An 18,739-nucleotide genomic window follows, 5' to 3' on the forward strand; every position below is an offset into this window, starting at 1 on the left:
ATAAACTTTCAATTTTAATAATGCACATCATGTTTAAATTATGGTATAGCTTTAGGTTATGAATAATTATATTTCGACCGCGGCAATTGTCGCATTCACCTAAGATACTACATATGTTTCTATTACCGTGGAATCGTAGTGAAACCACGGTAATACTGACATGCTTCAAAAGTTGGTAATAATTACCGCAGTAGTAAATTAAAAGTGACAATTGATTAAAATTCAATGTTCGTTAAATTTTTAACTATTAAAAAGTATAATCTTGCCCTGAAATGCAATAAATATAAGTATCAAAGCATTAATTCATAAAAAAACACATTTTATTCGAACCTACAGTTGCACACTAACTGCAAGAAATTGATGATATTTTCTCTTAAAACGATCAATCGGTTTTCAATAATTTATAACAAACTAAATAGTTACATTTTATACCTGATTGTTTGTGAATTACATTCTTGAAATATTAAATTTATTGCTGGATTTTTTTTCATTAAAAAAAATTATGTATCATTCATTTATAATATAATGAAAAAAATCCACGGTAATACTCACACCCGTACGGGTGTTATTTTTATTACCGGTATATTTTTTTATCCATTTAAATTATTACCTAAGTATTTTTTTACTGTTTGTTTTTTTTTTATAAATTTTTTATGATATCTACTTTTTTATCTATTTAAATTTAATTTTCTAAATGTTTATTTATCTTTAGTTTATTTTACCGATTTGAACGCCACCCGTCATGAATTTATGGCCAATATTGTATAAAAAATTTCGTCAAGATCGGTGTAGAATTGTAGACGCTATCGCAGGAGAACCGCGTGTTATATCGTATAAAAATATACATATATCAATTTTTTCACCAATAGTATTTTTGGAATCTACTTGACTTAAAAAGATAGAAAGTGTTAAAATTTTTGTCAAATTGCGTTATGAAGACAAATACAATAGTTAGATTTTTATAAAATCTACTAAAAATTGGAATGATCATTTAGTTGGTAACAGTTTGTCGTCAAATTGAAGAAAAAATTTCTGGTGAGCTAATCTGGTTATTTGTGGAATAAAGTAGTTTCCACGTCAAGTTGTAGAGGCAGCACCACTGCCTACGCGGGTACTCTTTTTTAACTAATTCTAGAAAAATATACAGTATAGTTGTGTCCTAAATAATAAACAAAATTAATGAGTTGACAAGTAAGAATTCTATTGATTAAATAACGTTTGAAATGAAGATTAACTATTGTCGAGATGAGTTATCAGTTATTTTAGTCAAAGAATTTCTCAAACAAAAATTTTTAATGCAAAATAAAGCTCGATGCGATTCTCTATAATCTAATGATCTACATTTACATTTTTTTAAATTTTCTGTTTGATCAAGAGAAACGTGGAAAAAGTTTCTATTTATTGTATAAGTGCAAGAAGGATAGTAACATTCGTCCATTTGAGTACGGAAGCGAAAAAAGTGGCAACTCCTTAAAGTATAATAAATCCAAATCGGAATGCAGTTCTCATGTCGTAGTCTACAAAACTCATAAATGTTATACAAGTACGTACATACAATCTTAATCTGATAGCTTTACCATTCGTGTAAAATTATTGTATTGCGAGATAAGCGTAGTGTTAACAATGATTTCTGAAAGTTATATGAACAATTTGGATCTATGAAACTTGTTTAGCGTTTTAATGATACTAAAAGCAACCCTGATGAAAGAAAATGATTTACTCAGTGATGAATGTATTTCTATACAGTATTAAAATTGATTTGTTTTGAATCATTTCTAATTGCTTTGAATCATTTTTTGAAAATCAGGAAGCATACATCAGACAATTTTATTATTTTTTTTATGAGTAACATATTTTTGAGTAGAATAAAATTTTTTGAAATTGCACATAATTTTTTTTTATAACTGTTATATTTGTCCATAAAAAAAAAAAAAAAATAAATAAAAAACAAAAAAAAAGATTCATTTTATCTGCTACTTTCAGTATCATCGTTCTTAAACATGCTTAGTAGAAAAATTTTACTGTTAGTAACGCACACGGTCCATATTGTATAAACATACAAAGTGATAAACAATAATGGAACAGAATTTATAATTTTATTCTAAATTGTCGACAATTACGGTAATATTTACTTTTAATAAAATTAGTTTGTTTCAAATATCGGTAGTTATTTATTTATTCGTTTTTTTATATATTAATTTTTTGGTCTACAATAAGTTTTTAGTGCACAAAAAGCTTATATAGAATCAGTAGACAGTATGACTTGATAGTTTTTTCTTTTGCGTTTGTGTAATTTTATACATGATTTATGTTATTATAAGTTGCTAATAATATGTTACTAACTTTTTTGCATGTTAGCCTCGCAGTCTTCAAAATCAAGATGGAGTAGAACAATTCAAATTTTTTGTAATGTCTGGGGATTCTTCGATATTATACTAAGTGTTTTTTTTTTTCATTACATTCACGGCTTTATTTATTTTGTAAAGATAATAATGATGGCAAAGCCTATACTTAATTCAGATTCTTTGCCCAAGGCTGGTCGAGTTAATGAAGGTAAGTTGACACTAATTGTTTCCATTATTTCTCGTAATTTTTTTTTTTTTAATTCTTGGTTGGAAAATTATTAGGGAACACTCTGTCTTTCAACTTTCATATTCCGAGGTAGATGTCGATCCGAGTAAGCACCAATTTTACGCATTGGTCGACATACCACTTGGTCGAGAGGGGACGTGGTTTCTTTCCCATGTGCACCTACAAAGATAATTTTATCATGGTTTACATTCATTTAAATTTAAAAAAATCTAGTCTGGCAATTTTATTTTATGGATTTCAAATGTACGCCAACCCTTGGTGATATTGCCATGGGGATATCAATTCGTAACATGCTTTTACAAGGCTATAATTTTTAGGGAATATTCTTTCATCTATTCCAAAAATTTCTGTTGAGAGTCAGGTAGCTTAGTATTTTTATAAACTTACGCGCCGATGGTATCTATCGACATTGATTGACGGAATAAGACATTGTAGCATAACATTCTAAAAGTTGCGTCATGAGACCCATTGCAACAGGCATACTTCTATAAGAAATCTATCTGAAAACATTCATTGTAAAGTGTGATGTTTACATTTTTTTAATATTTCAAATTCCCTGCAAGAATTTTAGTAGATTACTGTTATAGTATGGCTCATACCGATCACACATATTCTTTATTTTTTATTATTTTTTACCTGTGTTATGAGTTATTTTATTTTTTACAGTATGTCGTGAATGGCTTGTTCATGAAGATGGTGCGTTAGCATACCGCTTGCAGGATAAAGAAAGTACGTATTTTAGGTATAATATACGATTTTTTTATTAAATTATTGGAAAAAAACAGATTTTGCGAAAGAAAGTCAATAAAAATTATGAAAACATTTTTCAGTTAAAGAACATTATTCTGGTAATAAAGTTCGAAATGCTCAAGTTAGAGAAGACTTACCACGAGCTAAGATTGAACAACAACTTGAAGAATTGAAATATCACTCACTTATACAACAGCAGTAAGTATTTTTCTCATTGTAGAAATGTCAGCTATAGAGAAATCAAGAATATCTCAGAAGTTTCAGTTAAAATTTCAAGGGTTTGCGAGGGAGTAAATCCTAAGACAAAAAAGCCTCTACTATTTTTAAACCTGACGTGCTGATAATCCTATGATTGAAAAAGCCGAACGGGAAGCAAATTGCTCATAAAAATTTTTTATTTATATTGACTCCACCTTCCTTTTCTCCACAAACTTTTTCTAATTTTTACCATTCTGTCATAATTATAAATCACACAAGAAACAAAATATTCAGGACTCAATGTCACGATGTGAGTCTTCGCACTTTCAATGGTGGCGATCGTTTTCGCTGGCATTTTTTCCTGCAGTTCTCCTTATCTTACTCTTTCTGCTTGAGTGCGCTTCCATTGGTTACTTTGTTTTTTTTTTTTTTTTTTTTTTTTTTTTTTTTTTTTTTTTTTTTATAAATGATCAATTATCGGTGGGTCAGGTGTAAAAATGGTATTGGTCTGGTCGTTTCCGAATGTTAGGTATTTATTAGGGTGTTTCAAAAAATACAAAAATTTTTTTTTTTATCAGAAATAGGTTAGAAAGTTTTATTTAGATATCAAAAGACGCCTGTGAAAATTAGAGTTCTTAATATTAACATTAAGAGGTTCCGCATTGCACATTTCTATTTTCCATAAGAATAACATGGAAAAAATGTTTTTTGCGTCTTCTGATTTTTATACGGTAATCGGAAAAAATAGCCCCGGAAAAAATAGCTCCGGAAAAAATAGACTTGGAAAAAAAAGACCCGGAAAAAAAAGATCCGGCAAGTCAACTTATCAGCTGACTACCGATTTCATGAGGAACTTCATACTCAGCCTTACAATTTAATAGTATCATGCCTTTCAATATCTATCAATTTGGAACACGGTGACACGATTCTTAACCCGAAAACAAATTACTTGCGACAAAACACCCGCTAGTGCCACTTTTGACATTTTTTCATGTGTGGGTATATTATCTTAATTGCACACACACAAAATTCATGAAAAAAGAGCGCTATTTTCGATACTTTTTTCTGTGTGTGTATATTTTTGTAATTGCACACACACAAAATTCGTGAAAAAAAGGCGCTATTTTTTACACTTTTTTATGTGTGGGTACATTTTTTTAATTACCCATACAAAATTTGGATTTAATACCAACAATTGTTGTTAGCGTATTAACCGATCGTATATTAATTATAGATATTTTGGCTTGTGAGTAATTTGGTTTGCGGGTGTTTTGTCGCGGGTAATACGTCTTCGGGTCAAATGTTACGTATTCATAAATTCACTTGTTAATTTCTTTCGTGAAAAAAAGACGCCTTTAAGGGATCCAGGGGCAAAGTTCCGGTAGGGTCCAGAGACAAAGCCTTATACAAAATAGAATAAAATTAGTTGCCTAATGAAAAACACAAGATGTTTGCATCCGTTTTTTTTTTGGTCTATTTTTGCTGATTCATTTTCTCGGAATCTATTTATTCCGGATCTATTTTTCCAGGTCTATTTTTTCCGGGATCCTTTTTATACCTAGCTAACGATGCGTCAGCAGGGCTATTTATATCGGGAATTGAATGCTCTACAAAAAGCTTCTCTAATCATTTTTTGATAAATCTATTTGTTCAAAAGTTATTTGAGGTTGAAGTTGAATTTATATTAAATTTTAAGATCCTTTTACTATTCCGGCGAAACTATCAGACCTATTGTTAGATATGAGTCAACGTCGTTACTATGCATTATTTAATACATATACAAAATATATCTACGTTCCTATACATTATTATCCATTCCCATTATCATCAGTAATCCTACTTATTTGTATTACTAGATTTAATTTCAGTCTGAATAAATACTTTGACGTGTTCACACAGTAAATCACTCGATCTTCTTACACACGTATAAATATCCATTTCTTTTATTAACACCTATTACAAAATATGGGACCTTTTTTGTAGATAATTTTATTCCCTAGAAGTTATTTCCAATAAAGTTTTTTCGAATTCTGCATTGTTTTTTAGTTATTTTCATTTTCATGTCAAGCTCATAAAAAAAATAGCCTTCTGATTGATTTTAAGAGCTTGACATTCAAATAAAAATAACTAGGAAACAATGCAGAATTCGAAAACTTTATGGATAATAATTTGTAGGGAATGAAATAGTCTACAAAAAAATGCCTGTAATATATTGTGATGAGTCTGATAGTTTCGCCGAAAAATTAAAGAGATCTCAAAATTTAATATGAATTCGACTTCAACCTCAAATAACTTTTGAACAAATAGATTTATCAAAAAATGATTAGAAAAGTTTTTTGTAGAGCATTAAATTCCCTACACAAATAGCCCTGCTGACTATTCCTATGACGCATCGTTAGCTAGGTATAAAAATCAGAAGACGCAAAAAAAATTTTTTCCATGTTATTTTTATGGAAAATAGAAAAGTGCAATGCGGAACCTCTTAATGTTAATATTAGAGCACTAATTTTCACAGGAGTCTTTTTATGTCTAATTGAAACTTTTGAACCTATTTCAGAGAGGAAAAAAAAATTTGTTATTTTTTGCAACACCCTAATATATGAGGCATCCCACGCTAAATCGACCGCTTTGGAACACGACCCCCTTCGATTTGGATGAAAATTGTTTCTTATTTTCTATTCCATCAAATACTTTCTCAGAATTTTTGCAAATTTTTTTATCTAACCAAAACAAAGTTATGAATTTTTATAAAAAAATTTGTCCACCGGTTGACCGCGCGGACCAGCTCCAAAACTTCCCGCTGTTTTCGAGCTCCTTGAGGTCGAAAACATAGCTGAGAATGCATTTTCGAGCTCGTCGGGCTCTAAAATACTTTTGTATGTCATTGTTTTCGAAAAAATCATTTTTTAGCATTTCTTTCTCTTACGATATATCACGAACGATTTAACCGGAAATGAAGCGGGACGAAAGTTGACGCTTTATGCCCGGAGACGAGAAAAAAAAATTATTCAAAGTTGTCTTCCATTTTTTTTTCTTACTTTTTCGATAAAAATCGAAATTATTTCGATGACTTCCACTTTTTTATGAATTTTTTTTTTAACCCTACGGTCCCTTTAATATATATTCTCTAGAGATTAATATATCTTCATCAATTTGTAGAATGGTATTATAAGAAAGAAATAAGCTTAGTTGAAAAAAAAAATTTTTTTTTGTTTTTTGTCAATTTAAAAAATAAATGGAAACTGAAAGAACACTTTGGAAAAACTTGAGAAGTTGTAAAAAATGTCACAGTTTTCGATACGAAAAGGAAAAAAAACTGGTAATCATAAAAAAAACTCGGTTTTTTCCAAAATTTCGAAAAATGAGAAAAAATTTTCAGCCAAATTAAATTTTCAGCTGGGTTAAAAAATGGTCGATTTGTCGTGGAGTGCCCCATATATAACAAGTAATTTTATTTGTTATTAGAGAAGAAAAAGATGCGTTTATTGCACGTGAGGTTGCACTAAAGCTGGAGAGAGAAGAAAGAATTCGAGAGCGAGAACTTGAAGAAAAAATGAAATATCAATTAAAACTTGACGACGAAAGAATACAAATGGAAGTTGAATTATTAATGCAGAGACGTTTGCAAGAAGAGAAAGATCAGGTATATTTACTCAATTTATTAATAGAGACTTCAAAGTAAATATTTACATGCATTTCTTTGAGTAAATCATTGTGATATTTCGTCGAAAACTCGTTTTCATGCATATTGTGTTGTAAACATTATTAATGCGTTTTTAAATTCTTATAGGAAATAGCGAAAATGATACAAGAAGAGGAAAACTCTGCAGACTTGAACGCTAGTTTGATTGATGATCAATTCTTAAGAGATCGAAAGCTAGCAATGGAAGCACAAGATGCCGAGTTTGCACGATTGTTACAAGAAAAAGAGAAAATGAAAGCCCGTCGTGCGCGTGAACGTGCTAGACAAAAAAAATTGAATCGGCAACAGACGCAAGAACTTGAATGCCAGATTGATGATGTCAAATCCCAAATACCGAATGGATTAGACTTGATGATTGATAATGAAAAAAAATCACCTCAAGGTTCAAGTGATTTCACTCATCATCCTTTTCAATGTTTAACGCCTGAAGGTATTCAAGTATTAAGAAATCAGAAGGAGGATGTTCAGGAATGTTCAAATGTCGCTGCGATAATTGATCCAACTTATTATAAAAATAATAACCCAAGTAGTTCGAGTAGTTCCAGTAATATTATGAGTCCATCTTATCTGTCACCTACTTTTTCTCATGAGCTTGAGAACGATAATATTCCATGTTATATGCCAATTCAAGGTCAACGACGTATGCAAATTCCATCTTCACCTCTGTTTCATGAAGAAAAAAACAAGCGTCGAGTGAAAGATGGTTGTAAAAATCAATGAACAAAAAAACAATGATAATAAGGAAATCATGACGCGAAAAATTCGAATTTATTCCAAAAAAATTTTCGATGTTTTCTAACAATCTAATGACTACTGTAGATTATATTTTTATATCAAGACAAAATTGGATTTATAATGATTTTATTTTAGTACTAAGAATTATTTTTAAACTATATAGATTATTATTCTAACTCATTAAATAGAAATTTTTATATATAAAAATAATGATCATCATCACAACTTAAAAAAAAAAATGACATTGAATACAGTACACTGTATACAACAGTATTTTTGCTTTCGGAATATTTTCAGTTCGCACAGCAATACTGTTATAACAATATTATGAATACGAAAGTTTATTGCAAAGAAGAATATGTATATTGACTAAATCAAAACTTGTTCTTACTATTTTGAGAATATCAAAATTAATCTAAAATAACCCCAAGTTTAGGTTATTTACATGGGTTAATATATATAACACAAGTATAGAATAGTATTATTATGATTTTTTTACAAGAATTAGCAGGTGGGATACTTTTATTTATCTTAGTAGACTTTTGAAAGTTTTTGTGATTAAACATCAATGATTCAAATGTTAATCATTCTAAATCGTTAAATCATCTTTTTTTTATTACGTTTCTGTAATATTTTATTATTAATTAATTAATATACATTAAATTATCATTTTCAATTCATAATTATAAGCCGTTTAAAACGGGAATATTTTAGATATAATATACACTATAAGAACGTTCATGCAGTCCATCCATTATTATTATTATTATTAATATTATTATTTTATTAATTTTCAATAAGACTTCATTATTTGTAGTTTAATTGTAACATGCCATTATGCGAAAAAAATTTTATATCCTTCGCATGTAATGATTACATACTCTTAATTAAAAAAAAATTATTACATAAATTCAAACTACAAAAATCGTTCATGTGGAATTAGGTACTTTTAATTATTCTTTTCTGAAATAATTGTCTTGACAGTCGTCGGTCCGTGATTCCATTCCGAAGTAAGATCTCTATCAGGCACATGGAAAAAATACAGCATAAATCCCGCAGCTAATAATAAATGCATTCCAGTAATTATTGCAGTGTATATTAGTTTCTGCTTACCTAAACAAAAATTAAAAGTAAGAACGATTGATTTTTAAATAGTAATAAATTCAATGTACAATTTCAGGCCATTTGTTGATATTTTTATGTTCAATATGTGAGTTCTGAAATTGTCCATTTAATCAATCTATTTAATTTTGTATTTGTAGTAATATTACTATTTATGAATGGAAGTAAACAACGAAGTAATACTCCTCCGGACATTAATGATGCTACACCAACTAGTAACCATTGAAACCATCCAATCTGAATGGTCCACAAAAAAGCCACTGGAATATATATTGATAAAGAATAACCATAAAGACATAGTAGATCTAATAGCCTCAAGTCTTGATTAGTCTGAAATCAAGGACAATGATAAATATTCATGTTTATAACCTTGATTAATGGGATTACTCATTATATATGCAGATATGAGAAACATTATTTTCAATAAAAATTACCTCCATTAACTGTGTATTTAAGCTATTATTTGGTGATGCGTTAGTCCACTTCATTCCACTCCAAAGACTAAGAGGTAACATCCAAACGTAAAGACATATAGATATTGCGGCATAGGATACTATATGGAAATCATATTTCCAATGATACTTTCCATTATTGGCTGTTTGTAAATAATTAGCTAAATTTCCACTTATCGCTACTACAAATATAAGAGTGACAGGAATCCAAAATGGCCCGTAAAGATCTGGGTTTGGTTTAATGTGGGATAATAAATAATTATCTTGATTGCTTAGTAACATAGACTTTTTAATTCGTTCAAAAACATCATGAGTTTCAACATTGAAGAATTGTTGATAATATTCTAAGGTCCAAAAATTTTTGTTTTCTTCTGCTGCAATTTGAAAAAGAAGTAACCCATGTTTATAAAGAAAGAAAAAATTTTCAGCTTATTTTCCAAACTTTTACGTTGTCTATAACATACTATACTGAATCTTCCTTCAATTTTGTATGTTACGTCAAAATTTAGTTTACCCACACGCACATTCACACTACTACGTTTTCAAGTGCGTTCCGAGTTATTCCAAAAATACAACTTAAAAAAATTTTTTTTGTGGGTAACTTTTATCATACTTTATGAATTGATCTCAAAATCTAATCAACTCTAAAACTCAGAAATCCGCATAGAATGCCGCCTTAACCAACATAATCAAATCATAAGTTCAAGAGATCGTTAGTGAGAGAATTAAAAAAAGAAAAATCTGGGCATCGGTTGGCCCTGCGGACCAGCCCCAAAACTTCCCGCTATTTTCGAGCTCGAAAACACTATTGACTGCAATTGTTTTCTATGAACTTATCAAGCACACACAAGTTAAGCTATATTTTCAAGTTTGGAAATTTATAATAATCTAAAATAATTAATGAACAAACTATTTTTAAATTTTTATTCACGATTATCTTCAATAAAAAAAATTTATTCAGGCAGAAATCAATGTAAGGATTTAAATGGGTTTGGACTCAGATCAGAGCGGTAATATATAAAATATCCAAGAAAAATGTTAAGAACGCCTTTTTTCAATTTTTTCGATGATAGTATTATTTAAACTAAAGACCAAGTTGTGTTACATTACGTGGTGATGGAAAGAAACTATTAACATGAAATTCTAATATGATTTTTGGACCATTTGGTAAATTGTATGATGAGTTATCCGGGAAAACCGAGATAAATTGTTATTTTTTTAATTTTTCGACGCCGATATCTTTTGAACTAATTAACCGATTTTGACGTTCAATGAAGCAATCGACGCGTTTTACTCAATTTTAGAACTGACTCAATTGAGAAATTGATCGGGTAAGTCACTTCAAAATAATCGAAAAAAACCGTTTTTCACCATTTATTTCTCCAACGATATCTCTCGAACAAACTAACCGATTGAGATGGTTGGCGGCAATCGACACACTTTATTAAGTTCTAGAGCTGATTAAATTTTGAAGTCAATCGTTGAACTCTTTTCGGAGAAATCCAAAAAAAATTTTTTTTTTCTTAATTTGCAAATATTTTCGAGTCAACTTGATCAAATAATCTAAAATTTTCAGGAAAGTTCATTAGTTAAAAAGTTATAGACCGTTCACATACATCCATACACACACACACACACACACACACGCACACACACACACACACACACACACACACACACACACACACACACACACACACACACACACACACACACACACACACACACACACACACACACACACACACACACACACACACACACATACTGACACTCGGACATCATTTTGAAAATAAACAGAATGGCTTCCTAGGACCTCAAAACGTCGACATCTGATGAAAACTCGATTTTCGAAAATCGGGGTGAAAACAATAACTTTCCGAGTTTTTCGAAAATCATCGATTTTCTTAGCGGGAAGTAAAAATTTTTTTTTCGAATAACATCAACATTGTTGAAGTAAATAATTCTCAAGTTTATTGGGCGTTGGGTACTAGAAAATAGCATCGGATACCTCGTTATACATCGAAGTCGGTTGATTAGTTCAAAAGATTAACGTTCAGAACAAAATTGAAAAGACTAATTTATCTTAGTATTTCCGTGTAACTCGTAATGTTATTTATTCAATGTTTTCAAAATTCAATCGTCTTTATAGTATTTTTCGATCACAACATAATGTATTGGAATCGATTCGTTAGTTTAAATAATATATTCAGTAAGAAATTTTTGAAACTATCGTTATGTACATTTTTCTCGAATATTTTATATAAGAACGCTCTAATCGAATTAAAAAAAAATTTAACTGATTTCTGTCCGAACATATTGGCTTTATCAAGCGTAATTGTAAATATAATTTTGAAAAACGCTTATTTATTAATTATTTTTGATTTCTCGAATTTTCAAAGTTTGATATAAATTCTAACTTTTTTTCGAGCTCGGAGTGATATAATCCCAAAATTTCAAGTCAGTCAAAGCAACCTTTACATCACTCTCCCCTAAGTTGAAAAAAAAAAAAAAAAGTTTCTTTTACTTTTTCCTTTTAAAACTTCTAACGCATTTTTCTCAAAACTACTTTTTCAAAGTCCGTGATCACTGCCATTTGAAAACTACATGACCAATTTATTTCAAACTTGATACACACTTTCTACATATAAAATACCTATATAAAACCTAAAGATAACAACATATGTTATGATACTAGAAATGATTAAATTGATTAATTTGCTTCATATTGTTTACTTTTTTTTCGACGAATAAAGTAATTCAGGGTTAAAATGTAAGCACCTTTATCCCTGTATATTTATTATATATATTTTCATTGAGTGAAGAGACAAGTTGATGTACCGACATTTGAAAATTTTCAGGTAGCAATCCTAGTTACCAGGTTGAATTTTTCAATTGTTCACTTTAAAAGGTTTAAATAACGGAATCGAAGTAACCTATGATAGAAATTATTTCCAAAAAAGACACTTACTATGTTATCGCTTGAATATGAATTTAAAGGTATCATACCGTATTTTTTATTTGTGGGATCATCGGAATCTTCCAAATAATTTTTTACGACTGGTTCAGTATAAGAAATATTGGTTTGTTGTTGGGCCGATGACTCAAGATTTCGATCGGCTCTCTCTCTTTCATTGAATTCATCGATTCCAGTGTAATCTTCAATTGATATAAGATTTGAATTATCTAACTTATTAAATTGGTTACTCATAATTCATCCGTTTTACCAAATCATTCATATACAATTCGCGATTTCCCAAACCATCCGTTTATAGCTAACAACCCCAACTTCACTAATTCAATTCAGCCAAGTGAATCAGCTGTTGAAAATAGCTGTCAACTAGTGGGCTCGGTGTTATGTCCTCAACAGCCTCAGGTGCCTCCACCTGTTAATTAATTAGTAAACTCAAGATATATAAGAAACGCGCATTTAAATTCCATTTGAAATAATATATTAATATCCTACAACACTTATTGCGTCTTAACAATATGAAGTAAATAAATTAAATCACAAATCGTCGTGGCACATACTCATTAAATTATATATTTTTATTATAAGAAAGTTAAATAAATAGATGGATAAACTTTATTTTATATTTAGAGAAACATAAATACAGTTTGAGTGGTCTTGGAACGTTTTCTGTCACCTGATACTTAAAACCTAAACAAAACACACGCATAAAAATCATGAATAGGCCCTTGTTCTATAGTTAACAGTAAATATGGTTATAAACAAATACATACTCTGTAAGCAAACAAGAAAAGGAAATATATAATAAATAAATCTTATTTATAAATGAAAACCATATCACAGGAACTTAACTATTATTGTTAATATATATATTTTTATATTAAATAAAGAGTGATTCATATAATAAATGAATTAATAGAAATATTGAAATATAGCATTAGAATAATTATAATGATATTTCACGATAAATGATAATGTCAATTGTAACGAATAACTAAATATAGAATAATTATAGAACACACCTCTGATAGTCTAGAATATTTAACCGAATGATTGTATCCAAGTACGGGAAAATAGAATATAAATAATATAAGTAATAAGAAGATATAGAATGGATAAAGTAAAGAACGTAAATGTATAAGCTTATATCTCAAATTCGTATTAGTAGAAAGTATAAATGTACAAGTATAATATTTAGTAAAGAACATAGATATATAAGTATTTATACATATAAGCATGAGTGTGAACATGAGAGTAGTGGGGAGAAGTTGGAGAGTGGAGGTCCGAGATCTCTCTGCCGTCTGATGTAACTTTACTTCTCTCCGAGAACTCTTTACGAATACAACTGTTATTACTGATCAAGTTTTATCCATACTTTATAATAAAATTCAGTCTTCAGATAAAAGTTATTTTATCAATTACATCTATCCTTAATCATAGTTTAATTATTTCATTAAATAACGATCATAATCATCATCATCGTAGTAAACAATAAATTTATCCACTGTTTTCAAATTCAAAATTTGGTCCCGCGTGACAACGAACTGCCCACTGTCCAGGAGGTGGCGTCAGCTCCGATCCTAGTAACCTCCCAGGACATAACACGCTAGGAGGAGGCGATAACACTCCATAGTTGGCTACATAGAGCATAAGTGTATATAAATTGAAGAGTGGAAACCTCAGTAATCTATAAGTACTCATTCAACAAATAAGAGATGGCGATACTGGTTTGAAAAAGTTAGCTGGATTGAGTTCTCCCAAGGCCCCCATGGCGTTTGTATTTACACTCATTGTCATTAATGCCTGGCCCCCTGTTTGGTAAAGAATTTTATAGTCTGAGGGACCAGGCATTAATGACAACGAGTGTACAGTCGGACCCCGTTATAAGACTAGTCCAGGGCTGCAGCCCTGTTTAGAAAGTCGCATAAAATCCGATAGATTCTCATACATTCCTATAGAGATTTTATAAGAATGAATAAGTTCTATGAGGTGCTATAGTTGAGTATAGGGCCTTATCCATACAGCTATAAGAATCTATCAGATTTTTTAAGCAGGGAGAGGAAAAAATTCTTAAAATTGAGGTTCCCCCACTATTGTGCTTAACAGTGTTAGTACCCAAGCGTCGCTATAAGGCTATCGCCGTTCTGCGTTTTATTTATGTATTCGGTTCAACTTTACTCTACTATACAGTGAATCTATTTCATGAAAAATTATAAATAAACAGGATTTTGTCGTTCTTTTCTTTTAACTATGTGAAACTATGAAATTTTCAGTTTTTGTTTATGAAAATAAATTACTTAATCTACAATCTATATGAATGTACATTTTATATCGATTTCAGTCGTACTGTTCGTTAGTCTTATAGCGAGGCCCTAATTTAAAAAAACGATTCGAAACGATTTGCAATGTTAAATGCCGATAAGAAAGGCGATTCCAAAGTATTCAAAAGCATTAAAAAGTATTTAAAAATTTTTGTTTCTAATCGTTTTAAATCGTTTCTTTTAATAAGGGGGCTTCAGCGAATAATTTTCACTAAGATGTTGGTGGAAGAAGCGTTTCAAGCGAGTTTTAACAAATTGAGGGGTAGTCTTATAATGCGTAGTCTTATGACGAGGTTTGACTGTATATTATTTTTTAGTAAAAAAAGATAAAAAACGTAAGAAAGATTTTTAAATTATAGCAGATTTTGAAATATAAAATGAAAGAAAAATAGCTAAGAAGAATGTCCGTGAAAAAAAAAAAATGTACAAACGTTCATCTGAATTTTTTATTTTAATAACTGAATTTAACAATAAGTAACGTAATACAAATAACACTCATTAGCATGTAATAATATTAACAAAATAATAGTTATATTAACACGTTATAACAAGTAACATAAACACGTAATAAATAATTCATTTTTTTTAAATTAATAATACAGTTAATATTAAGTAATAAATATTTAATAAAAATGAATCATTTTAGAGCAATGATTGTAACAAAAATAATATGCTGAATGGGAAAGAAATTTACTTTTATTGAAACGTTCTTTGTTATGAACAATAACAATTAATAATAGAGAAAAAATTTCATTTCATTAAATGAAAGATTTATGATGAATGTTATTATTTTTGAGAATGCCAATTTAGAAGTAAAAAAATATCAGCTTTTTTTTTATTTTTTTGCAAAAAATTTCCGCTGCTCCATACCCAGTGAACACATGACCTTATTTTGACGTCTTACGTAGGTCATAGAAATGTCACGGCATCTTATGTAAATTTGATGTCAATCTGACGTTCTACACGACTTTAATATGATGTAAAAACTTGACATCATATTGATGTAAGCATGACTCTTGTATGACGTCACAGTTATGACATGTGTTACGTACGCTTGACATAAAATCTACATCACATTGTTACGTAGTAATAAAGTCATTATTGTATATCATAATGACGTAATTTTAAAATCATACATTTATGTCAGTAGCAAAGTCACGGTTATACGTAATATGGATGTTACTTTTAAATCATATCTTTACATCAGTGAAAAGTCAGTTTTTTACGCAGTCCTGATGTAATTTCTGAGTCATAGTGTTTTTATCATCTACTTATTAAAATAAAACAATCATAGAATGAATTTTCAAAAATGCGTAAATGAGTAAAAATAACAACTAAATTTCGAATATTCTTGGGGCCAAAGTAATCGATAAACTCCATAATATATTTCAGACGTTTTAGATTAAAACATTAGCGTGAGCATAAAAAAATTAACTTTATTTTTTTGAATAATATACCGAAAATACTATTGAGGATGACAAAGAAAATGTAACGACAGTTTGAACTCTTTTTATATTATGATTGTAAAGTTTAGTATTGCAATTTTTCAATCGATTAAGTTTCATACAATTTTGTGGAATTATTTAATGTTTCGCAAAATTTTATATAAGATTATTGCACGACTCATGATGCGAAGCATCAGAGAGTGCTTTACGATCGAAAAATTTTTTTCGCCTCACTTCGGCAACTATTTGAATTATTATACCTTCGTTGATTCACGGAATTAAGATAAGTTGCACACCATTTTGAAGATAATTTAATAGAGATTGATTCCATACTTTTCAAAAATTTATTTAGTTCAATAAAAATCGAAAAAACATCAAAATAGTTTAAAAAAATTTCCTGTCCGTCAAGTATGAAACTTGTAGAAACGATAACTTGCGAAAAAATCCAGTAATTGAAACAAATTTTTTTTTAAAAAATTCTTTGAAAGAATTGTAGATCCCTTATTGAAAATGGCTTGATAATTCAGTGTCGTTTAATTATAATTAATAAAAGAATAAAAAGGCTGTATAACTATACATATATATATCTATGTAAAATTAACATGGATGGTGATATATCTATACATTATACGAACATTTATTCCACCAGGGGCACTTGCACATTACCGTCCTAGTACAGCTGTTTTTTTAACTTCCCGCTAAGAAAATCGACGATTTCAAAAATTTCGGGAAGTTATTGTTTTCACCCCGATTTTCGAAAATCGAGTTTTCATCAGATGTCGACGTTTTGAGGTTCTAGGAAGCTATTCTGACTATTTTCAAAATGATGTTCGAGTGTGTGTGTGTGTGTGTGTGTGTGTGTGTGTGTGTGTGTGTGGATGTAAACTCTTTGTAACTTTCGAACTAATAAATCGATTTGGGTGGTTGAGGTGGGAATCGAAAGAGCTTGTTGGCCATCAACTTTCCTGAGAATTTCAGATTATTTGATCGAATAGACTCGAAAATATTTGCGAATTACGAAAAAAAAAAAAATTTTTTTTTTAAATTTTTTATTGATTTCTCAAAAACGACTTATACGATCGACTTCAAAATCTAACCAGCTCTAGAACTCAATAAAATGCGTCGATTGCCACCTCAAACATCAAAATCGGATAATTCGTTCGAGAGTTATTGCGGGAGAAATAAATGGTGAAAAACGGTTTTTTCTAAATATTTTCGAAACGACTGACGCAATCGATTTCAAATTTTAATCAGCTCTAGAATTCAATAAAACGCGCCGATTGCTACGTCAACTATCAACATTGATTGATTAGTTCAAAAGATATCGGCGTTGAAAAGTGAAAAAAATAACATAAAATGTTATTTTTTCCGGATAAATCACAATATAACGTACTAAAATGTGCCTGATATCATACCAACTCATCTTTTTTATGGTTTCTTTTGATCATATAATGTCATCGAACTTGGTTTTTAGCTTAAATCATATTATCAACAAAAAAATCGACAAAACATAGTTTTTAATATTTTTATCGGATATTTCATATTTTATTGTTTCTTACATGAGTCAGAACTTATTTAAATCTTGATTTTAATTCCTGACATTGATTTCTGCCTCAATACACTTATTTTACTGAACATTATCAGGAACTAAAGTTTAAAAACCGCTTCATTGATGATTTTCGATTCTTGAATTTTCAAACTTCAGCATAACAGGTAACTTGTTAGAGCTTGAAAAGATCTTAAAAAAATAATTGCATGTGATAGCATTTTCGAGCTCGAAAATATATCTACACTAATGTTTTCGAGCTCTTTGAGGTCGAAAACAGCGGAAAGTTTTGGGGCTGGCCCGCAGGGTCAACCGACGCCCAGATTTTTTTTGTTATTGCTAATTGGTAAGCCTGAATTTTTTCAATTCAATTCTTTTTTTTTTATTTGTTTTTATTTATATATATATATATTTTTTTTGTTATTAATCGAGATATTTTAAGAAAATTCTTTTATAATTATAAAAAATTACTAATATAATTAAAAAAAAAAAAAACAACAAATTTTAAATATTTTAAATTTATTCGTGCTTCCCGCCATTTTTTTGTTATTATTTTATTATTTCATAATAAATGAGCATTATGAGTCGTGCACTTTTGGATTTTCCAAATTTTTAAATTTCACATTACAACAAAAAATTAAAAAATTTGAAAAAATTTAATAAAATTTTATATAATTTTTTATAATTATCATTTATGTTCATGGATTTTTTTTTAATTTGGTAAAAATCCATCACGAAAACTTATGAACTCTGTCTTTACCGGCATTTCACTCTAAATACATTAATTATGCACAAAACTTGAACTCTCGTGATGTGACCAGTGAGCAACGTTCAGGACTGCCAGCCAAAGAGGAGCAGTGTTCGAACCCAGCAGACGCCCAGGATTTTTTCATAATTTACAGCT

At 29.5% G+C, this 18,739-nt stretch overlaps 2 protein-coding genes across 5 annotated transcripts; one reads left to right on the plus strand and one right to left on the minus strand.

Annotated features, from left to right (window-relative positions):
* Nucleotides 1-1,108: 1,108 nt before the first annotated feature.
* Nucleotides 1,109-8,096, plus strand: LOC103568395 (coiled-coil domain-containing protein 50). Of its 3 annotated transcripts, XM_014440084.2 has the most exons (7): nt 1,109-1,191; nt 1,376-1,543; nt 2,359-2,553; nt 3,259-3,321; nt 3,423-3,540; nt 7,006-7,183; nt 7,331-8,096. In XM_014440084.2, the coding sequence occupies exons 3-7, from the start codon at nt 2,493-2,495 to the stop codon at nt 7,961-7,963; spliced, it is 1,053 nt and encodes a 350-aa protein (XP_014295570.1). In that variant the 5' UTR covers nt 1,109-1,191; nt 1,376-1,543; nt 2,359-2,492; the 3' UTR covers nt 7,964-8,096. The 3 variants fall into 3 exon arrangements, with proteins under 3 accessions (XP_014295570.1, XP_008543456.1, XP_008543457.1); XM_008545234.3 differs by having other exon boundaries at nt 1,142-1,543; XM_008545235.3 differs by lacking the exons at nt 1,109-1,191; nt 1,376-1,543 and adding an exon at nt 1,935-2,121.
* Nucleotides 8,097-8,743: 647 nt separating this feature from the next.
* Nucleotides 8,744-12,881, minus strand: LOC103568397 (protein YIPF1). 2 transcript variants are annotated; one of them, XM_053739665.1, is made up of 4 exons: nt 12,562-12,881; nt 9,535-9,923; nt 9,250-9,430; nt 8,744-9,091 (listed from the first exon to the last, which is right to left on the minus strand). In XM_053739665.1, the coding sequence occupies exons 1-4, from the start codon at nt 12,761-12,763 to the stop codon at nt 8,928-8,930; spliced, it is 936 nt and encodes a 311-aa protein (XP_053595640.1). In that variant the 5' UTR covers nt 12,764-12,881; the 3' UTR covers nt 8,744-8,927. The 2 variants fall into 2 exon arrangements, with proteins under 2 accessions (XP_053595640.1, XP_008543458.1); XM_008545236.3 differs by having other exon boundaries at nt 8,752-9,091; nt 9,535-9,926; nt 12,562-12,880.
* Nucleotides 12,882-18,739: the final 5,858 nt, after the last annotated feature.

The sequence above is a fragment of the Microplitis demolitor genome, chromosome 5, assembly GCF_026212275.2.
Source record: "Microplitis demolitor isolate Queensland-Clemson2020A chromosome 5, iyMicDemo2.1a, whole genome shotgun sequence".
In the NCBI taxonomy this organism is placed as follows: Eukaryota; Metazoa; Arthropoda; class Insecta; order Hymenoptera; family Braconidae; genus Microplitis; species Microplitis demolitor.